This window comes from Hemitrygon akajei, chromosome 17 (genome assembly GCF_048418815.1).
Source record: "Hemitrygon akajei chromosome 17, sHemAka1.3, whole genome shotgun sequence".
Classification (NCBI taxonomy): domain Eukaryota; kingdom Metazoa; phylum Chordata; class Chondrichthyes; order Myliobatiformes; family Dasyatidae; genus Hemitrygon; species Hemitrygon akajei.
Genome location: NC_133140.1, coordinates 91,145,882 through 91,167,423, shown reverse-complemented (window position 1 = coordinate 91,167,423; position 21,542 = coordinate 91,145,882). Strand labels below are relative to the sequence as shown.

General features: G+C 42.7%; 1 protein-coding gene across 1 annotated transcript in view; it reads right to left on the bottom strand.

Annotated features, from left to right (window-relative positions):
* The window catches only part of sntb2 (syntrophin, beta 2), a 67,959-nt gene extending 53,567 nt beyond the window's left edge, over positions 1–14,392 (bottom strand). Inside the window, exon 1 of the mRNA XM_073070547.1 lies at positions 13,721–14,392. Within this exon, the coding sequence (XP_072926648.1) occupies positions 13,721–14,264 (544 nt within the window). The 5' untranslated portion in view covers positions 14,265–14,392. The remainder of the gene's footprint in view (positions 1–13,720) is intronic.
* Between the last annotated feature and the right edge of the window lie 7,150 nt (positions 14,393–21,542).

Sequence of the window (21,542 nt, the reverse complement as noted above, 5' to 3'; positions counted from 1 at the left end):
CGTTTTTTTTCGTTTTTACCAGATCCTAGTCTTTATTCTTTGGGGATGGAAGGAGATTTTAATTGCTGGCTACACCCAATTTTAGACCAATCATCTTCTAAACCAGCATCTCTTAATATATCAGCTTTGTTTATTCAACCTTTTTTACTGAAATGTGGTATTGTTGATGTTTTGCATTTCTTACATCCTTTAGATAGGGGGCACTCATTTTTTTCCCCCAAGTTCATCATATATATTCCAGGAATGATTTTTTTTTATTGCTAGTCGAATGATTTCAGCAGTTTGTTCCTGTGAATATAAAGAGATTGCTGTTTCAGATCATGCGCCTGTATTTCTATCTTTAAATCTCCCTGGTCTTCCTCAAACAAACAGAATTTGACGTTTTAATACAACTGTTATCTGATAAGGAATTTTAAAAATTTCTAGAGAGGCATATTATTTTGTTTTTTGAGGAGAATGAAAAGGAAGAGACTTCTAATCTTATTGTATGGAATACTTTCAAGGCCCATATTAGAGGACAAATTATTTCTTCTACTGCAAGTGTTACAAATAAAGCTAATAAAGAATTAGCCAATCAATTGAAACAATTAAATCAAAAATATGCTATAGCTCCAGATCCTGTTTTATATAAAAGACCTGTTGAAGTTAAAACTAAATACAATCTTCTGTTAACCTATCCAATTGAAACTCAACTTCTTAAAGATAAAACTCAATTTTACATTCATAGATATAAATCAGGCAAAGTATTGGCCAACCAATTAAAAACTTCTGTAGCTAAATGACAAATTAAAGAAATTTGCAAAACTAATGGTGATAGCACAACTGACCACTCTGAAATAAATGATACCTTTAGAGAATTCTATTCTAAACTTTATAGTTCTGATTCCCCTAAAGATAATACTGTAATGAATAATTTTCTAGATCAATTAAGTATTCCTGCACTTTCTGCAGATAATTGTAAACAGATGGATCAACCCATTTCTTATGAGGAAATTGCCAAGGCTATACGTTCATTACACTTGGGGAAGGCTCCGGGTCCTGATGGATTTTCTGGAGAATTTTATACGGCTTTCACTTCATTAATTATACCGCAGTTACATTTCGTCTTTTTGGATTCTTTCAAATTGGGTAGCTTGCCTCAATCTTTCTACGAAGCCTCTATTTCACTTATCCTAAGGAAGAACAAGGGCCCAACTGAATGCTCTTCATATAAGCCAATTTCATTACTCAATGTTGATACTAAAATCCTTTCTAAAGTTCTGGTTCGTAGGATTGAAAATATTCTACCTTCTATTATTTCTGATGCTCAGACTGGATTTATTAAAAAACAACATTCCCATTTTAATATACGCCATGTATTAAATGTTATTTACTCTCCCTCCCAGGAGATATCGGAATGTGTGATATCCCTAGATGCTGAGAAGACCTTCGATCAGGTAGAATGGAATTATTTATTTAAAACCTTAGAAAAATTTAATTTTGGACCAGATTTTATTCAATGGATTACTTTATCTATCTCCTTCTGCTCGGGTTATTACTAATTTTCAAAATTCCAAACCATTTAAACTTCATCATGGAACTAGACAAGGCTGTCCGTTGAGCCCTTTGCTCTTTGATCTAGCTTTAGAAACTCTTGCCACTGTTTTTCGAGAATCTAACGATACCTGTGGTATTTTAAGGACAGGTATTACTCACAAAATTTCGCTTTATGCTGATGATATGCTGCTGTTTATCTCTAATGTTGAGACCTCATTACCTTGTGTACTTTCTTTACTCTCCCGTTTTAGCCAGTTCTCAGGATATAAATTGAACCTACATAAGAGTGCATTATTTCCTTTAAATAATTTGGTATTTACCAAATTTACTTATTTGGGTGTAAGTCACTAAGAATTATAAACACCTGTTTAAAGAAAACTTTCTTACTTTATTGAATCATGTAAAAAGGATATAATTAAATTGGTCACCTCTTTCAATTTCATTGATTGGATGAACTAATCCTATTAAAATGAATATTCTAGCTAAATTTATATATCTTTTTGACTCTCTTGATTCTATTTTATCCTCTTATATATGGAAAAATAAACATCCTCGTTTTAATAAAGTTCATCTTCAAAAATCTGGAGGTTTAGCCTTACCTAATTTTAGGTTTTATTACTGGGCAGTTAATATACAATATCTTACGTTTTGGTTATATTATATTAATTGTGTAGATTGTCCATTATGGGTTTCTTTAGAAGCTAACTCTGTTAATAAATTTTCTATTATTTATCTTCTTGGATCCTCGCTTCCTTTATCTGTAAGTAAACTAATTGATAGTTAAACATATTCTGAGGATCTGTAGACAATTTAGAAAATTCTTTGGTTTATTGAGATTTTCCCTTTCAAGTCCTATTTATTCTAATTTTTTAAAAACCCTCCATGACTGATTTAGTTTTTAAAGAACAGGACAGGTTGGGTATTAAATGTTTTTGGGATTTAAATATAGCATATCCTAAACTCACATTTTTAGATATTTACAAATCAGAGACTTTTTAAGATCTCAATTATGTACATTTCCTATAATCTCAGATAAGAACTTACTAGATGTAATTTTTAGTTTGACACTTTTTCATAATGGTTCAATATCTAATATTTATGGTATGTTACTGGAGACGAGGAATGGTCCTTTAGACAAAAAGAAGAATCTCTGGGAACAAGATTTACAGACATCAATATCTGAGGAAACTTAGAATGAGTCTTTAAACTGGTTATTACTTCATCACTATGTGCTCGTCATTCCATCATACAATTTATGGTGGTACATAGAGTTCATATGACTAAGGATAAGCTATCTCATTTTTATTCAGAAATATCTCCCTACTGTGACAGATGTAATAATGGAGAAGCTTCATTAACTCATATGTTTTGGACTTGTTCCATTCTTGAAAAATATTGGAAGGAAGTTTTTTAAACAATTTCCTTATTTTTTAAAGTCAATTTTAAGCCTAACCCTCTGATAGCTCTATTCGGTATTGTTGCAGGACAAGATATTAAGCTGAAGGCATCTGATTTGGATATTTTGGCCTTTAGCTCTCTTATAGCATTTGTATAATTGGAAAGATGTTTTTCCTCCTACTTACTCATGTTCAATGGCTATGTGACGTTATGTCATGTTTAGATTTAGAGAAGATTTGTTGTTCAACTTCTGAATCTCGTCAAGACTTTCAAACATAGTGGGGACCTTTCCTGAATTATTTTCAAAACCTTCAATTTGTTGTCTGTTATTAAGTTTTATTATATGAGTAGGTATTTTACCTTCTTTTCTCCTTAATGAACAGCTTCGGTCCTGGTAGGGGTTAGATTTTTTTTTGTAATAAATTAGTATAATTCAATATAACTATTGATTAACTTATATGAATACGGGGTAATGAGATTGTTTTATGAACAGATATAATGTAATTGGTAGTTTTTAAAAGTCTTTTAAAACTAATAAAAATATTGGAAAAGAAAGGAGTGCTCACGGGCTTTAGATGTTTTCCAGTAGCCCAATGAATAGTGATTCATTAGCAAGGGAAAATAAAAGTAAGGCAGGAACAAGCACAGTAGCATTTGTGTTAGAAGCTTCGGCACATCAGGCTTCAGAGAACAGTCTTGGGTGAGATGGCTCCAGGAGATGTGTTGTGTTCTTTGTGTGAGATGTGGGAATTCTGGGAGACCTCCAGTTTGCCGGATAACCACACCTACACCAGGTGCACTGAGTTGCAACATGCAGAGGAAGTGTTAAGGAACTAGAGCCGTAGCTTGATGCCCATTGGCTCATATGGGAAACTAAAAAGGTGATAGATAGGAGCCATAGGGACATAGTCATCCCTGGGATAGAGGAGGCAAGTACCTGGGTGAATGTCAGGAGAGGGAAAAGAAATGGGCAGAATGCATTGCCAGAAGTTTGAGAGTGTTGGGGGCAGAAGTGAATGAAGGGAGAAGATGCTTGGGAAGGTGAAAGGTCTGAAGGTAGGTATGTCACCTGGACCAGATGGACTACACCCTAGGATTCTGAAAGAGGTGGCTGTAAAGATTGTGAATGCATTAGTAATGATCTTTCAAGAATCACTATATTCTGGAATGGTTCCGGAGGACTTGAAGATTGAAAATGTCACTACACTCTTCAAAAAGGGAGGGACGCAGAAGAAAGGAAATTATAGGCCAATTAGCTTGACCTCAGTGGTTGGGAAGACATTGGAATCGATCGTTAATGATGAGGTTTCAGGGTACTTGGAGGCACAAGACAGTATAAAGTCAGTGTGGCTTCTGTAACTGAAAATCTTGCCTATTGGAATTCTTTTAGGAAATAAGGAGCAGGATATACAAAGAGAATCACTGGATATTGTGTACTTAGGATTTTCAAGGTGCTGCACACAAGGCTACTTAGTAAGAAAAAAGCCCATGGTATTACACTTAGTAAGAAAAAAGCCCATGGTATTACAGGAAAGATACTTGCATGGATTGAGCAATGGCTGATTGGCAGAAGGCAAACAGTGGGAATAAAGAGAGGCTTCTCTCATCAGCTGCGGGTGACTTGAGGTGTTCTGCAGGGTTCAGTGATGGGACAGCTTCTTTTTATGTCGTACATTCATGATTTGGATGACCATGTTTACAGAGGATACAAAGACAGGCAGGGGGCAGATAATGTTGAGGAAGTAGGGAGGCTGCAGAAGGACACATTAACAGAATGGGCAAAGAGGTGGCAGATGGAATTCAGTGCCAGGAAGTGTATGGTCATGACCTTTGATAGAGGAAATAAAAGCAGACTATTTTCTATACAGGGAAAAAAAATTCAAAAATTAGAGATGCACGAGGGCTTTGGAGTCCTAGGGTATAAGTTGCAGGTCCAATCAGTGGTGAGGAAAGCAAATGCAATGTTGGTACCAATGACATAGGAAGGAAAAACAAAAAGAGTCTCAAGAGAGAATTTAGAGAGCTAGGCAGAAAGCTGAGAAACAGGACCTTCATGGCTGAAGAATGGTTTCAGTTGGGAGCTGAATGTCCAACCCCATTCTCCTGCCTTTTCCCAATAACCTTTCACACCCTGACTAATCAAGACTTTATTTCTTACATCCTTCACATACATGAGTAAAAATCTTTTCATATTAGCCTATCAATATCGGCCTTAATACACCCAGTTACCTAGCCTCAGTACCAGGCTGTAGTAATGAATTTCACAGATTCACCACTCTCCGGCTAAAGAAATTCCTCATCTCCATTCTAAATGGACGTCCCTCAGTTCTGAGGCTGTGTCCTTTGGTCTTAGACTCCCCCACTATAAGAAATATTCATTTCACATTGACTCTATCTAGACTTTTCAACATTTGATAGGTTTCAATGAGATTCCCTCCCCACCCCATTCTTCTAAATTCTAGCATGTATAGGCTCAGCCTTCAATTGCTGCTTATATGATAACCTTTTCATTCCTGGAATAAAACTTGTGAACATCCTCTGAACCTTCTTCAATGTCAGCAACATCCTTTCTTAAATGAGGGGCCCAAAACTGCTCACAATACTGTAAGTGAAACATCAGATTTTTGAATTATCTCCTCTCTCCATTTAGAAAATAGCCAGTGCTTTTACTTCTTTCACCAGAGTGCAGTCACACATTTCCTGACACTGTACTCCATTTGCCCATTCTCCTAATCTGTCCAAGTTCTTCTGCAACTTCTCTGCTTCCTGAGCACTACCATCAACAAACTTGGCCACAAAGCCATTTCATTGATATCCAAATCATTAGCACACAACGTAAAAAAAGTCTCAACACAGGCCTCTGTGGAAGACCAGTAGTCACCAGCAGCCACTGCAAAAAGGATCCCTCTTTACCTTGTGCCAATCAGCCAATGCTCTATCCATGCTAGTATTTTTCCTGTAATACCATTGTCTATGGTCTAAACTCACAGACCTCCGTTGATACCCCTGCCCCCCCTTACCCCCATCCCTATCTATTATTTTAGTCTGGTTCTCTTTCTCTCTCTTTAATCCCCCCTCACTATTATCTCCCCCCAGCCCTATCTTTCTTTCTCTTTTATTTCCCATAATTCTCCACCTTCCCCCTAGCCCATTTCCCTCCAGCCTATCACTTCCTAGCTCTCTACTTTATCCCTCCCCCCACTTCTTATCCCCCCTTGACCATCCCATGTTACTTCACTCCTGATGAAGGGTTTCGGCCCGAAATGTCATCACTACCTCCTCCCATAGATGCTGTCTGGCCTGCTGAGTTCTGCCAGCATTTTGTGTTTTTATTTATTTCCAGCATCTGCAGACTCACTCATGTTGTCTAAACTATGGAGCCTGGTTCTGGACTCCTAAACCTAGGAAAGACATTATTGACCAGAAATTGGATTCGGAGCAAGGTGGCTGCGAGTGGAACGGCTAAGGATTTCCGGAGCAAAGGCATTTTACTACTCTGCGTAACAGAGAGGCAAGACTGCACATGAGTGTGACGTCAGCCAGTGGAGCGGGAAAAGTTAAAAAAGATCGCCATATCCAGCGGACAGCAGAGTGAGAGGGTACCAGAACGATAGGGCTTTGGCGGTAACGAGGTGAGGTAGGTTTACCTGTGTTAATTGCGGAAAGGAAGAATGTATGTGAGGCTGGTTTACTGTGCTCAGTGTCCAATGTGGGAAGTCCTGGAGTCTCCCCGCCTCCTGGATGACCATCTGCATCCGGTGTGTCGAGCTGCAGCTCCTAAGGGACCATGTTAAGGAACTGGAGATGGAGCTCAATGACCTTTGTTTGGTCAGGGAGAGCGAGGATCTGATAGAAAGGAGTTATAGTCAGGTGGTCACACCGGGGCCACGGGAGACAGACAAGTGGGTCACAGGAGGGGGAAGGGGAAGAGTCAGGTACTAGAGAGTACCCCTGTGCTGTACCCCTTGACAATAAGTACTCCTGTTTGAGTACTGTTGGGGGTTCAGCCTACCTGGGGGAAGCAACAGTGGCCGCGGCTCTGGCACAGAGTTGGGCCCTGTGGCTCAGAAGGGTAGGGAAAGGAAGAGTAAGGCAGTAGTGATAGGGGACTCTATAGCTAGGGGGTCAGACAGGTGATTCTGTGGATGCAGGAAAGAAACTCGGATGGTAGTTTGCCTCCTATAGGAGCCAGGGTCCGGGATTTTCAGATCGCGTCCAAGATATCCTGCAGTGGGAGGAAGAACAGCCAGAGGCCGTGGTACATATTGGTACCAATGACATAGGGAGGAAAAGGGAAGAGGTCCTAAAAAAAGTCAACAGGGAGTTAGGAATGAAGTTGAGAAAACTTCCACAAAGGACTGCAAAGGTAGTAATCTTGGGATTACTGCCTGTGCCATGCAACAGTGAGAATAAGAATAGAATGAGGTGGAGGATAAATGCATGGCTGAGGGATTGGAGCAAGGGGCAGGGATTCAGATTTCTGGATCATTGGGACCTCTTTTGGGGCAGACGTGACCTGTACAAAAAGGACAGGTTGTACTTGAATCCCTGGGGGACCAATATCCTGGCGTGGAGGTTTGCAAAGGCTACTGGGGAGAGTTTAAACTAGAATTGCTGGGGGGTGGGAACCAAACTGAAGAGACTGAAGAAGGGGCAGCTGGCTCACAAATAAAGAAAGCTAGGAGACAGTGTGTGAGGAAGGATAGGCAGGTGATAGAGAAGGGACACACTCAGACCGAAGGTTTGAGATGTGTCTATTTTAACGCAAGGAGTGTTGTGAACAAAGCGGATGAGCTTAGAGCATGGATCAGTACTTGAGCTATGATATGGTGGCCATTACAGAGACTTGGATGGCTCAGGGACAGGAATGGTTACTTCAAATATCGAGTTTTAGATGTTTCAGAAAGGACAGGGAGACAGGAAAAAGAGGTGGCAGCGTGGCACTGTTGATCAGATTTAGTGTCACGACTGCAGAAAAGGGGGACGCCATGGAGGGATTGTCTACGGAGCCTCTGTGGGTGAAGATTAGGAACAGGAAGGGGTCAATAACTTTACTGTGTGTTTTTTATAGGCCGGCCTATAGTAACAGGGATATCAAGGAGCAGATAGGGAAACAGATCCTGGAAAGGTGTGATAATAACAGAGTTGTCATGATGGGAGATTTTAATTTCTCAAATATCATTGGCATCTCCCTAGAGCAAGGGGTTTAGATGGGGTGGAGTTTGTTAGGTGTGTTCAGGAAGGTTTCTTGACACAATATGTAGATAAGCCTACAAGAGGAGAGGCTATACTTGATTTAGAATTGGAAAATGAACCTGGTCAGGTGTCAGATCTCTCAGTGGCAGAGCATTTTGGAGATAGTGATAATAATTCTACTCCTTTACAATAGCATTGGAGAGAGATAGGAACAGACAAGCTAGAAATGCATTTAATTGGAGTAAGGGGAATTATGAGGATATCAGGCAGGAACTTGGAAGCTTAAGTTGGAAACAGCTGTTCTCAGGGAAAAGTACAGAAGAAATGTGGCAAATGTTCAGGGAATATTTGTGTAGAGTTCTGCACAGTTACGTTCCAATGCGACAGGGAAGTTATGGTAGGGTACAGGAACCGTGGTGTACAAAGGCTGTAATAAATCTAGTCAAGAAGAAAAGAAAAGCTTACAAAAGGTTCAGAGAGCCAGGTAATGTTAGAGATCTATTAGATTATAAAGCTAACAGGAAGGAGCTTAAGAATGAAATTAGAAGAGCCAGAAGGGGCCATGAGAAGGCCAAGGCGGGCAGGATTAAGGAAAACCCCAAGGCATTCTACAAGTATGTGAAGAGCAGGAGGATAAGACGTGAAAGAATAGGACCTATCAAGTGTGACAGTAGGAAAGTGTGTATGGAACCAGAGGAAATAGCAGAGGTACTTAATGAATATTTTGCTTCAGTATTCACTACGGAAAAGGATCTTGGTGATTGTAGTGATCACTTGCAGTGGACTGAAAAGCTTGAGCATGCAGATATTAACAAAGAGGATGTATTAGAGCTTTTGGAAAGCATCAAGGTGGATAAATCGCCGGGACCAGATGAGATGTACCCCAGGCTACAGTGGGAGGTGAGGGAGGAGATTGCTGAGCCTCTGGCGATGATCCTTGCATCATCAATGGGGATGGGAAAGGTTCCGGAGGATTGGAGGGTTGCGAATGTTGTTCCTTTATTCAAGAAAGGGAGTAGAGATAGCCCAGGAAATTATAGACCAGTGAGTCTTACCTCAATGGTTGGTAAGATGATGAAGATGATCCTGAAAGGCAGGATTTATGAACATTTGGAGAGGTATAATATGATTAGGAATAGTCAGCATGGCTTTGTAAAGGGCAGGTCATGCCTTACGAGCCTGACTGAATTTTTTGAGGATGTGATATCGATGAAGGAAGAGCAGTAGATGTAGTGTATATGGATTTCAGCGAGGTATTTGATAAGGTACCCCATGCAAGGCTTACTGAGAAAGTAAGGAGGAATGGGATCCAAGGGGACATTGCTTTGTGGATCCAGAACTGGCTTACCCACAGAAGGCAAAGAGTGGTTGTAGACGGGTCATATTCTGCATGGAGGTCAGTGACCAGTGGTGTGCCTCAGGGATCTGTTCTGGGACCCTAACTCTTCATGATTTTTATAAATGACATGAATGAGGAAGTGGACGGATGGGTTCGTAAGATTGCTAATGACACAAAAGTTGGAGGTGTTGTGGATAGTGTGGAGGGCTGTCAGAGGTTACATTGGGACATTGATGGGAGGCAAAACTGGGCTGAGAAGTGGCAGATTGAGTTCAACCCAGATAAGTGTAAAGTGGTTCATTTTCATAGGTCAAATATGATGGCAGAATATAGTATTAATGGTAAGAGTTTTGGCTGTGTGGTGGATCAGCGGGATCCTGGGGTTCGAGTCCACAGGACACTCAAAGCTGCTGCACAGATTGACTCTGTGGTTTAGAAGGCATACGGCGTATTGGCCTTCATTAATCATGGAACTGAATTTAGGAGCTGAGAGGTAATGTTGTAGCTATATAGGACCCTGGTCAGACCCCTCTTGGAGTACTGTGCTCAGTTCTGGTCGCCTCACTACAGGAAGGATGTGGAAGCCATAGAAAGGGTGCAGAGAAGATTTACAAGGACGTTGCCTGGATTGGGGAGCATGCCTTTTGAGAATAGGTTGAGTGAACTCGGCCTTTTCTCCTTGGAACGACGGAAGATGAGAGGTGATCTGATAGAAGTGTATAAGATGATGAGAGTCATTGACCGGAGGCTTTTTCCCAGGGCTGAAATGGCTGACACAAGGACACAGGTTTCAGGTGCTGGGGAGTAGATACAGAGGAGATGTCACAGATAAGGTTTTTACTCAGAGAGTGATGAGTGCTTGGAATGGGCTGCTGGCAACAGTGGTGGAGGTGAATATGATAGGATAGGGTCTTTTAAGAGACTTTTTAGTAATTTCTAAGGTAGGGACATGTTCGGCACAACTTCGTGGGCAGAAGGGCCTGTATTGTGCTGTAGGTTTTCTATGTTTCTATGAAATGTACCAACTTCTCACAGGAACAACTGCAGAACAGAGTATTGGAAAATAACAGCCACTACATCAAGAAGCACTTCCAAAGCTCTGGAAACAACCCTGGCATCATTTTTGATTAACTGTCGCAATGTGCTGCACCTCCCATCAAACCACCCAAGCCGAATCACAGGACAATTTACTATGACCAATTAACCTACTAACTGGTTCATCTTTGACTGCAGGAGGAAACCAGAGCACCCACACATTTCACAGCGAGGACAGGATGTACGGAGACTCCTTAAAGAGGGTGCTGGAATTGAATTCAAACGCCAAGCTGTAATAGAGTCATAATAACCCCCTCACCACTGTGGTCGCCCCAAATGATGTCCATCAGTTTTGTTTCAGTTCCTCACTATAAAGAGATCTCTGGATTTAATATTTCTGGTAACTTTGTGCTTTTTCTCAACAAGAGAATGCCTTATTTCTGATCATGAATGCTAACAAAAGCAGTCTCCAACCAGATCCCCCATCCCACCTCTGTCCAGAGACAGTCCATCCTTCTTCCCCTCCCACATTTTGGAGACAGTCTCCCATCTTTCCATTAACCCTTTTGTCCATCAAAGAGAGAGTGCCCCACTCCTCCAGCTGCCCTACGTCCTGTGGACGGTCTGCACCTCTTTCCCCAACCCCTGCCTCTGTGACAGCCTGCCCCTCTCATCAACCTGTCCCAGAGATAGTCTGCCCCTCTCCCCCATGTCCCAAAGACAGTAATCCCCTCTTCACCACGCCCCCTCCCCAAGTCAAGGAGACAGTCTGCCCTTTCTTCCACTCTGCCCCATGTCCCAGAGACAGTTTGCCCCTTTCCACACCACCCTCTCACTCAAATGCCACTCTTCCCTCTCTCCCTGTCCAAGGGACAGCCTGCCCTTTTCCCACTACAACCCCCGTCCCAAGGAGTGTGCCCTTCTTGTGCCTACACCCTCCATCCCCGAGTCAGTCTACCCTCTTCTCCTTGCACCCTTCCGTCCCAGAGAGCCTGCCCCTCTTCTCCTACACCCCAACAACCCAGTGACAGTCTGCCTTTCTCCCCTACACTTCAATCACAGGCAGTCTGACTCCCTTCTCCCTAAACCCTAGTCCTGGAGGAAATCTGCCCTCTTCCCACCTACACCCCAGTACAGGAGATGGTCTGCCCCTATTCCACCCCCCCCTCCATTTTCCTGGTGTCAATGGAGAACCTCAAGGCGTTCTATGCGTATGTGAAGAACAGAAGGATGACAAGAATGAAGTTGGGGCCGCTAAAGGATAAAGAAGGCAACATGTGCCTGGAGCCAGAGGTGGGTGGGGAGGTCCTAAATGAATACTTTGCTTCAGTATTCACAAGTGAAAAGGACCTTGATCAGGGTGAGGTCGAAATAGAACAGGCCTATGTGCTGGACAATGTGGAGATTAAGGAAGAAGTGTTGAATCTTCTTAAAAACATCAAGATTCATAAGTCTCCAGGGCCAGATGTGATACACCCCAGGTTGCTGTGGGAAGTGAGAGAAGAGATCGCTGGAGCAGTGGCTATGATATTTGAATCCTCTTTGGCTGCAGGGGAGGTGCCGGAGGATCGGAGAATGGCAAATGTAGTTCCCTTGTTTAAAAAAGGTAATAGGGAGAAGCCTGGGAACTATAGACCGATAAGTCTTACGTCGGGTCTGCACACTATTGGAAAGGATTCTTAAGGATAGGATCTACGAGCATTTGAAGAAGTACAGTCTACTCAAGGATAGTCAACATGGCTTTGTGAAGGGAAGGTGGTGCCTCACGAGCCTAATCGAGTTTTTTGAAGAGGTAACAAAAGAAATTAATGAGGGCAGGGTGGTAGATGTGGTCTACATGGATTCTAGCAAGGCATTTGACAAGGTCTCCAACAAGAGACTCATCCAGAAAGTCATGAGGCATGGGATCAGTGGAACCTTGGCTGACTGAATAAAAAATTGGCTTACAGGAAAAAAGCAGAGGGTAGTTGTGGAAGGAAAGTATTCTGCTTGGAGGTCGGTGACTAGTGGAGTGCTGCAAGGATCTGTCCTGGGACCCCTGCTCTTTGTGATTTTTATAAATGACCTGGATGAAGAGGTAGAAGGATGCGGATAAGTCTGCAGATGACAGGAAGATTGGAGGAGTTGTGGATGGAGCTGTAGGTTGTCAAAGGTTACAAGGATATAGGCAGGATGCAGAGTTTGGCAGAGGAGTGGCAGATGAAGTTCAATCCAGATAAGTGTGAGGTGATGCATTTTGGAAGGACAAACCAAAAGGCTGAGTACAGGGTTAATGGTCAGTTACTTAAGAGTGTGGATGAACAGAGGGACCTTGGGGTTCAAATCCATACATCCCTCAAGGTCGCTGCACAGGTTCATATGATAGTTAAGGAAACCTATGGGATGCTAGGCTTCATTAATAGAGGGATTGAGTTCAAGAGTAGAGAGGCCATGTTGCAACTCTACAAATCTCTGGTGAGATCACACTTAAGAGTATTGTGTTCAGTTCTGGTCACCTCATTATAGGAATGATGTGTAAACTATGGAGGTGCAGAGGAGGGTACCAGGATGTTGCCTGGATTGGAAAACAAGTCTTATGAGGCAAGGTTAGCAGAGCTGGGACTTTTCTCTTTGGAGCGTAGAAGGATGAGAGGGGACTTGATAGAGGTCTACAAGGTTATAAGAGGCATAGACAAGGTAGATAGCCAGTACCTGTTTCCCAGGGCACAAATAGTAAACACCAGAGGGCTTATGTACAAAATTAAAGGAGGGAAGTTTAGGAGAGACATCAGGGGTATATTGTTGTTGTGTTTTTTTTTACACAGAGGGTTGATGGTGCCTGGAAAACTTGCCAGGGACGGTGGTGGAGGCTAAAACATTAGGGGCATTTAACAGCCTCTTGGACAGGCACATGGATGCAAGAAAAATGGTTTAATACTTTTTAAAAGGAATATATGGGTCGGCACAACATCGAGGGCTGAAGGTCCTGTACTGTAGTATTCTGTTGTTCAATCTACCTTTCTTCCCCAGACATCTCTGTCCTGGAGACAGTCCCGCTCCTCCTCTACACCCCAGTACAGGAGACAGTCTGCCCCCTCTCCCGTTCACAGTACGCCCCTCTTCCCCGGAGCCGGACTGCCTCTTCTTCACCCTTTCCCAGAAACGGCATGCCCCCCTTTTCCCTCCACCCCCGGGGATTTCCACCCCAGCCGAAGGACATAGTCCCACTCCGCTCACCCTCGAGTGTCACCTCCTTGCCAGCCTTCTTCAGGGCCTGCACGGCCTCGTCGTGGGTGGCAGCCTGCAGGCGGGTTCCGTTCACCGACAGGATGGCGTCGCCGACCAACAGCGCGCCAGTACGGTCAGCCGCCAGGCCTCGGAAGATCTTGGAGATAATGATGGGCATCCGATTCTCGCGGCCGCCTTTAATACTAATGCCGAGTCCGCCAGCCTCCTGCTTCAGCACTCGGACGGTGCGCACCCGATCCACCAGCGCTGCGAGCTCAGGATTAGGGCTACCAGCCTCCAGGGCTACCAGGGCGGGCGGACTGTAGTTCAAGTCTCCCGCCCCAGGCCCCGCTGGACACATATGTGCGGGGCTCGGGCTCCGAGGCCGTGGGGAACCGTTCGACAGCCGGTCCCAGGCCTCAGCCTCGGGCCTCATCTCCTCGCAGCTTAGCCTGAAGCTGCTCTGCCGCAGCTCGGCCTGAACCCTGTGCCAACCCCGGTCCCGCAGAAAGATATCCAAAGGCCCGGAACGCACTAACAACTCAGCCGCCATATCCCTTGTCCTGGACACTCGGAAGCCAATGGAAGCCGCTACGTTTGAGCCAATAGAAAAGGAGAAAAGAGGAGCCAATGGGAGACGTGAATATACAGCCAATAGTATCAAGGGAGCAAAACAAAGCTACTGCCGAACTTGCTGAGTTCTTTCAGGATTTTGCCTTTATTACTCTGGATTTCCCGCATCTGCAAAATCTCTTGTGATTGTAAAACGAAGTCAACAGGACCAGAAGTGGAGTGGAGTACTATCAGCCAATGGGCGTGGAGAATCAGCACAGAAACAGGCTCTGCTATCCATCAAGTCGGAACCATTTAAACTGCACCAGGACCATAGCCCTTCATATCCTTACCATCCATGTACCTATCCAAACTTCTCTTAAACGCTGAAATCGCGCTCCCACTGACAACTTGTGCTGGCAGCTCATTCCACACTCTCACGACCCTATGACTGAAGAAATTTCCCCTCATGTTCACACTAAACTTGTTACCTTTCATCCTTAAGCCATGACTTCTGGTTGTTGTCCCACCCAAACTCAGTGGAAAAAGCCTGCTTGCATTTACCATATCTATAACCCTAATAATTCTGCATACCTATATCAAATCTCCTCTCAATCTTCTATGTTCAAAAGAATACAGTCCAAACCTATTCAATCTTTCCCTATGACTCCATTCCTCCAGACCCAGCAACATCCTTGCAAATTTTCTTGTACAACTTCAACATAACATCCCACCTTCTGTATTCAATACATTGACTTACGAAGGTCAGTGTGCCAAAGGTTTTCCTTACAACCCTATCTACCTGTGATGCTACTTTCAACAAATTATGTAAATTATGTACCTGTATTCCCAGATTCCTTTATTCTACCTCACTCCTCAGTGCCCTACCATTCATATGTAAGACCTACCCTGACTGATCCTACCAAATTGCAAAACCTCACACTTGTCTTCATTAAATTCCATCTGCCATTTTTCACTTTTTTCCACTACTGTAGATCCCTCTGCAAGCCATGATAGCCTTACTTACTGTCCACTACACCCCATTTCTAGCAAATTGGCCACAGTGGTACTCTGCACTAGCTCTTTAACCCCTTTCCCCTTCCTGCACCTTGAGTGTAACTACCTCTCTACAAGTCCTATTTATCACCTCTTCAGCCTCCTGAATGATCCGAATCATCCAGTTCGATCTCCAACTCATTAATGCGGATTATTAGAAGCTGTAAACTGGACGCGCTTCTCGCAGTTGTAGTCGCCAAGGACAACAGAAGTCTTCCTGCCTTCCCACATCCCACAAGAGGAGCATTTCACTATCCTGCCTGACATCTCTACTGTTCTAGCTGAGCAGATATAAAGAATTGGGCTGCGGGGGGGGGGGGGGGGAATGTGGGGAGGGTGGAAGGTGGGGAGAAATATGGCTGACTCCACACATTCTTGAGAAATTCACTATCCCTTTACCTCCTCATAATAGGAATGATGAAGACCATAATGGAAGCGGTATACAGGCCTCCGAATAGTAGCCAGGATGCAGGCTACAAATTATAACAGGAGACTAGAGAGTACCCCTGTGGCTGTATCCTTCGACAATAAGTACTTGTGTTTGAGTACTGTGGGTGGGGGGGGGGGGGGGGTGAAAATGGCCTACCTGGGGGAAGCAACAGTGGTCATGCCTCAACAGCCAGAGATCGTGGTACATATTGGTACCAATGACATAGGTAGGAAAAGGGAAGAGGGCCTGAAAAAAAAAAGACTACAGGGAGTTAGGAAGGAAGTTGAAAAGCAGGACCACTAAGGTAGTAATCTCGGGATTACTGCCTGTGCCATGCAACAGTGAGAATAATAGAATGAGGTGGAGGATAAATGTGTGGTTGAGGGATTAGAGCAGGGCGCAGAAATTCAGATTACTGGATCATTGGGTCCTCTTTTGGGGCAGGTGTGACCTGTACAAAAAGGACGGGTTGCACTTGAATCCCGGGGGACCAAAATCCTGGCAAGGAGGTTTGCTAAGGCTACTGGGGAGAGCTTAAACTAGAATTGTTGGGGGGTGGAAAACGAACTGAAGAGTCCGGGGAAGAGGAGGTTGGCTCACAAACAGAGAAAGCTTGTAGACAGTGTGAGAGGGAGGATAGACACGTGATAGAGAAAGGACACACTGAGACCAAAGGTTTGAGATGTGTCTATTCCGCAGTGTTTCAGTTCACGAAAATAATCATGATTGAAAATAAAGTGGAAATAATAAAGCAATCGGAAAGAGGTGAAATGCCATTGGTCATTGGAAAAGCGTTAGGTTACATTGGTCAACAATTGGAATAATTTTAAAGGATAAAGTGAGAAAGGCTCTGCCCCAATGAAAGCTACAATTATTACTAAGCAATGCAGTGGTTTAAATATTAGGTTTTGGGGTTTTGAGTTTTTGATCCTCCACATCAACCCGCCATGGATGGAGAGCACACTCGAAAGCGGTCTGTCACTGGCCCGCACTCAGGAATGGTTCCCGAGCCCGGCGCTGAAACATACATTCTTATAAGTGTTTTATATACATAGAAAGGTAAAATATATGCTATATACTAAGACAAACATTTGACTAACTGATACTAAATAATACCGGATGTACCTGTTCCGGCTCACTTAGTAAGAGAACTTCCGATTTTTTTCCATCCCGATCCACGATAACCCACGCACATCCTCCCGTATACTTTAAATCATCTCTAGATTACTTATAATACCTAATATAATGTAAATGCTATGTAAATAGTTGTTATACTGCATTGTTCAAGGAATAATGACAAGAAAAAAGTCTGTACATGCTCGAACAACAAGTGCTGGAAGAGCATTTCCGGGTTTTCGCGATTCGCGGTTGGTTGAATTCACAGATGCGGAATTTGCGGATAAGGAGGGCCGTCTGTATTGTCATTGGAGAGACAATGGAGGTTCACATGGATGATTCCAGGAATGAAGCAGTTAATATATAAGGACCGTCTGACACACTGGAATTTAGAAGAATGTGGTGGGGATCTCATCTAGATAACGTGGATGTGGAGAGAATGCTTCCTCTGGTGGGGGTATCCAGAACTAGAAGGCACAGCCTCAAAATTGAGGGGCGATATTTTTGAACAAAAGTAAGGAGGAATCTTTTTTAGCCAAATAGTGGTTAACCTGCAAGATAACCTTTAGGGAATACTGCATCAGGATTGGGAGTCTTCATGTAAGATTCCCCAAAGGTGATCTTGCAGGTCAAGTAGGTGGTGAGGAAGGCAAAATGCAATGTTAGCATTCATTTTGAGAGGACCTGAATACAAAAGTAAGGATGTAATCTAAGGTTTTACAAGGCATTGGTCAGATTTGAGTCCCTTATCTAAGATTGGATGTGCTGGCATTGGACAGAGTCCAGAGAAGATTCACAAGAATCATCCTAGGAATGAAAGGGTTAACATATGAGAATCATTCAGTGGCTCTGGGCCTGTACCCGCTGCAGTTTAGAAGAATGAGGGAGAGGGGGAATCACATTGAAACCTCTCAACTATTGAGTGGATGTGGAGAGTAGTATGTTTCTTATAGTGGAGGAGTCGAGAAACAGAGGGCAAAGCCTCTGAACTGAGGGACACCCATTTAAAACAGAGATGATGAAAAAATTCTGTAGCCAGAGGGTGGTGAATCTGTAGTCACAGATGGCTGTGCAGGCCAAGTCATTGGGTATATTTAAAGCAGAGGTTGATAGATTATTGATTAATCAGGGTGTCAAAGGTTACAGGAGAAGGCAGGAAAACAGGGTTGAGAGCGATAATAGATCTTGATGGAATGGCAGAGCAGAATGGGTTAAATGGCCTAATTCTGCTCCGATGTCTTCTGGTCTTATAAATTACAACGGCCAGTGGAACTGAGGCCATTGAGATGGGATACAATTCACCCAGCGCAAATCTGAAAAATAGAAGCCAAGTGGAACAAAGGTAGATGCATGGTTAAAAAAAGACATGGAAGTGGGAAAAGGACGGGAGCATTGTATGTAACAGATATGCCTGTTCATTTAGTAACATCTGTGATGTTGTATCAGTTAGCATAGTCCCAGTGCATTGCACACTTTTTAACATTCTGTTAGCTTTTATTATCACCCTCTAACTGATCCCCATGGTAACTTTGGTTTAACCATACAATAGAACTATAGAACATTACAGCACAGAAACAGGCCTTTTGGCCCTTTTTGGCTGTGCCGAACCATTTTTCTGCCTAGTCCCATTGACCTGCACCTGGACCATATCCCTTCATACACCTCTCAGCCATGTACCTGTCCAAGTTTTTCTTAAATGTTAAAAGTGAGCCCACATTTACCACTTCATCTGGTAGCTCATTCCACACTCCCACCACTCTGTGTGAAGAAGACCCTCCCCCAATGTACCCTTTAAACTTTTCCCCCTTCACCCATGTCCTCTGGTCTTTTTCTCCCCTAGCCTTAATGGGAAAAGCCTGGTTGCATTCCCTCTATTTATACCCATCATGATTTTATATACCTCTATCAAATCTCCCCTCATTCTTCTACGCTCCAGGGAATAAAGTCCTAACCTATTAAACCTTTCTCTGTAACTCAGTTTCTCAAGTCCCGGCAACATCCTTGTAAACCTACAATACTCCAAATTCGGTCTCACCAATGTCTTATACAACCTCACCATTACATTCCAACTCATACTCAATACTTTGATTTATAAAGGCCAATGTACCAAAAGCTCTCTTTACTACCCTATCTACCTGTGACGCCACTTTTAGGGAATTTTGTATCTGTATTCCCAGATCCCTCTGGTCTGCTGCACTCCTCAGTGCCCTACCATTTACCTTGTATGTTCTACACCTTGGTTTTTCCTTCCAGAAGCTTCTCCTACATTCTAAGGAATAAAGATCTAGCCTAGCTAACCACTGCTTAAACCTCAGGCCCTCTACTCATGGCACATCTTTGTAAATCTTTCTATACAGTCGGCCCTCCTTATCCGCAAGGGATTGGTTCCAGGAACCCTTGTGGATACCAAAATTCACGGGTGCTCAAGTCCCTTATTCAACCTGTCTCAATGCAGTGAACCTCAGAACCCAGCGGAACCCCAGACCTTATTTAACCTGTCTCAGTGCGGTGAACATTGGGACCCAGCGTCAGAGCTCTGAATCCACAGTGTTTCTGTTCACGAAAATAATCACGATCACGATTGAAAATAAAGTGGAAATAATAAATCGATCGGAAAGATGTGAAACTCCATTGGCCACTGGAAAAGCGTGAGGTTACGTCGGTCAACGATTGCAACAATTTTAAAGGATAAAGTGAGAAAGGCTCTGCCCTAATGAAAGCTACAATTATTACTAAGCAATGCAGTGGTTTAATTATTGGGTTTTGGGTTTTTGATCCTCCACATCAACCCAGCACGGTGGAGAGCGCACTCGGGAGCAGTCTGTCACTGGATCGAACTTGAGAACTTCCGTTCCCAAGCCTGGCGCTAAAACATACGTTCTTAAGCGTTTTATATACATAGAAAGGTAAAATATATACTATATACTGAGACAAATGTTTGACTAACTGACACTAAATAATACTGGATGTACCTGTTCTGACTTACTTAGTAAGAGAACTTCTGATTTTTTTCGATCCTGATCCAGGATAACCCACGCACATCCTCCCATACACTTTAAATCATCTCTAGATTACTTATAATACCTAATACAATGTAAATGCTATGTAAAATAGTTGTTATACTGCAGTGTTTAGGGAATAATGACAAGGAAAAAATGTCTGTACATGCTCGAATAACAAGTGCTGGAAGAGCACTTTCGGGTTTTCGTGATTCACGGTTGGTTGAATTCATTAAGTAAATTATTGGTGAGGCTTCACTTAGCTATAAGTAGAAAATTACTTTGTACATTTCTGGATGTCCTGCTATAAGAAGAGCATGGTTAAACTGGAAAAAAGTACAGTCGGCCCTCCTTATCCGCGAATTCAACCAACCGTGAATCACGAAAACCCGAAATTTTCTGCTTATAGCTAAGTGAAGCCTCACCAATAATTTACTTAACTGCGTCATAATGTTGCAGTTTCTAATCTTAATGTCCTGACTAATGAAGGGCAAGCATGCCAAATGCACTTTTCACACTTTTTACTAAACACCATTTGCCTGTGACACTGCTTTCAATGAATGATGGATCACTGACAAATAATATTTTCACTATGAACAATAGGCATTCATGAATGTATGCTCTCTAGCTACTGCAAGACCCAAACTGTCAGTTTTTCATATTTACTTTACATTATTACCTATCAGTAAATTAAAAACCTTTAATACTTTGAATTTTCAAAATTGGACAGATAGATGTAGGTCACTGTTACTACCCCACATATACTTCTGTGCAATTCTCAACATTCAAGTTAAAAAAAACAAGTAATATCCAAAGGGAAATATTTCTTTAGTAACAAAGATAATCACAATTCATTTTTTCCTAAACTCTACATCTTGTAATACAAAAAATCTGATGGTAAGAGACTGCAGCTGCTTTAATCTAGAATGAAAATTCAACACTGAAAGATCTCAGCAGCTGAAGCAGCCAAAGGTACCAGTCCATGAAACCCTGCACCAGATTCTGATCACACAAAAGTTCCAGAAAGATTAAAATTCTTAAAAATTCTCTTGAATGAATTTTAAGTATAATCCATGATTTTTTTTTTGCATTATTTGTCTCTGTTAACATCGAGCCAAAATTAAGAACCCTCTAGCTAGAGTAACACACACAAAACGCCAGAGGTACTCAGGTCAGGCAGCATCTATGGAAGTCCCCAATTTTTTTTAGTTGCCACATCAACCTCCCTTGTTACTTTTAAGTAACTTACACATACGTCCCCCGATCCCTCATTTCCTGTAACCCTTTTAGAATTGTGCCTGAGTTTTAAACAGCTTTCACCATTTTTTGGAACAAAATGCAACATTATCTTTCTGCATTAAGTTTCATCTACTGCGAGTCCTCTCTTTCCATCACCCCATCTACATCCTCTTGAAGAATTCCAAAGAAATTCTCTCAGCTCAAACAAGTTCAAGACATTCAGACTATACCTGCTAAAGCAGAGCACCTTCCAACTCCATTCTGATGAAGTACTAGACTTAAGATATTTCCTTCATTTGCACTTGAACTGATTTCTAAACTTTATACTGGCTTTCCTTCATTCACATCATCCATCTCCACCACAGAGAACCAGGCTCTCAACACCCTTCCAAAATTTCCTTCATTCACAGCACTATCTCCACCCCACTTAGAACCATAG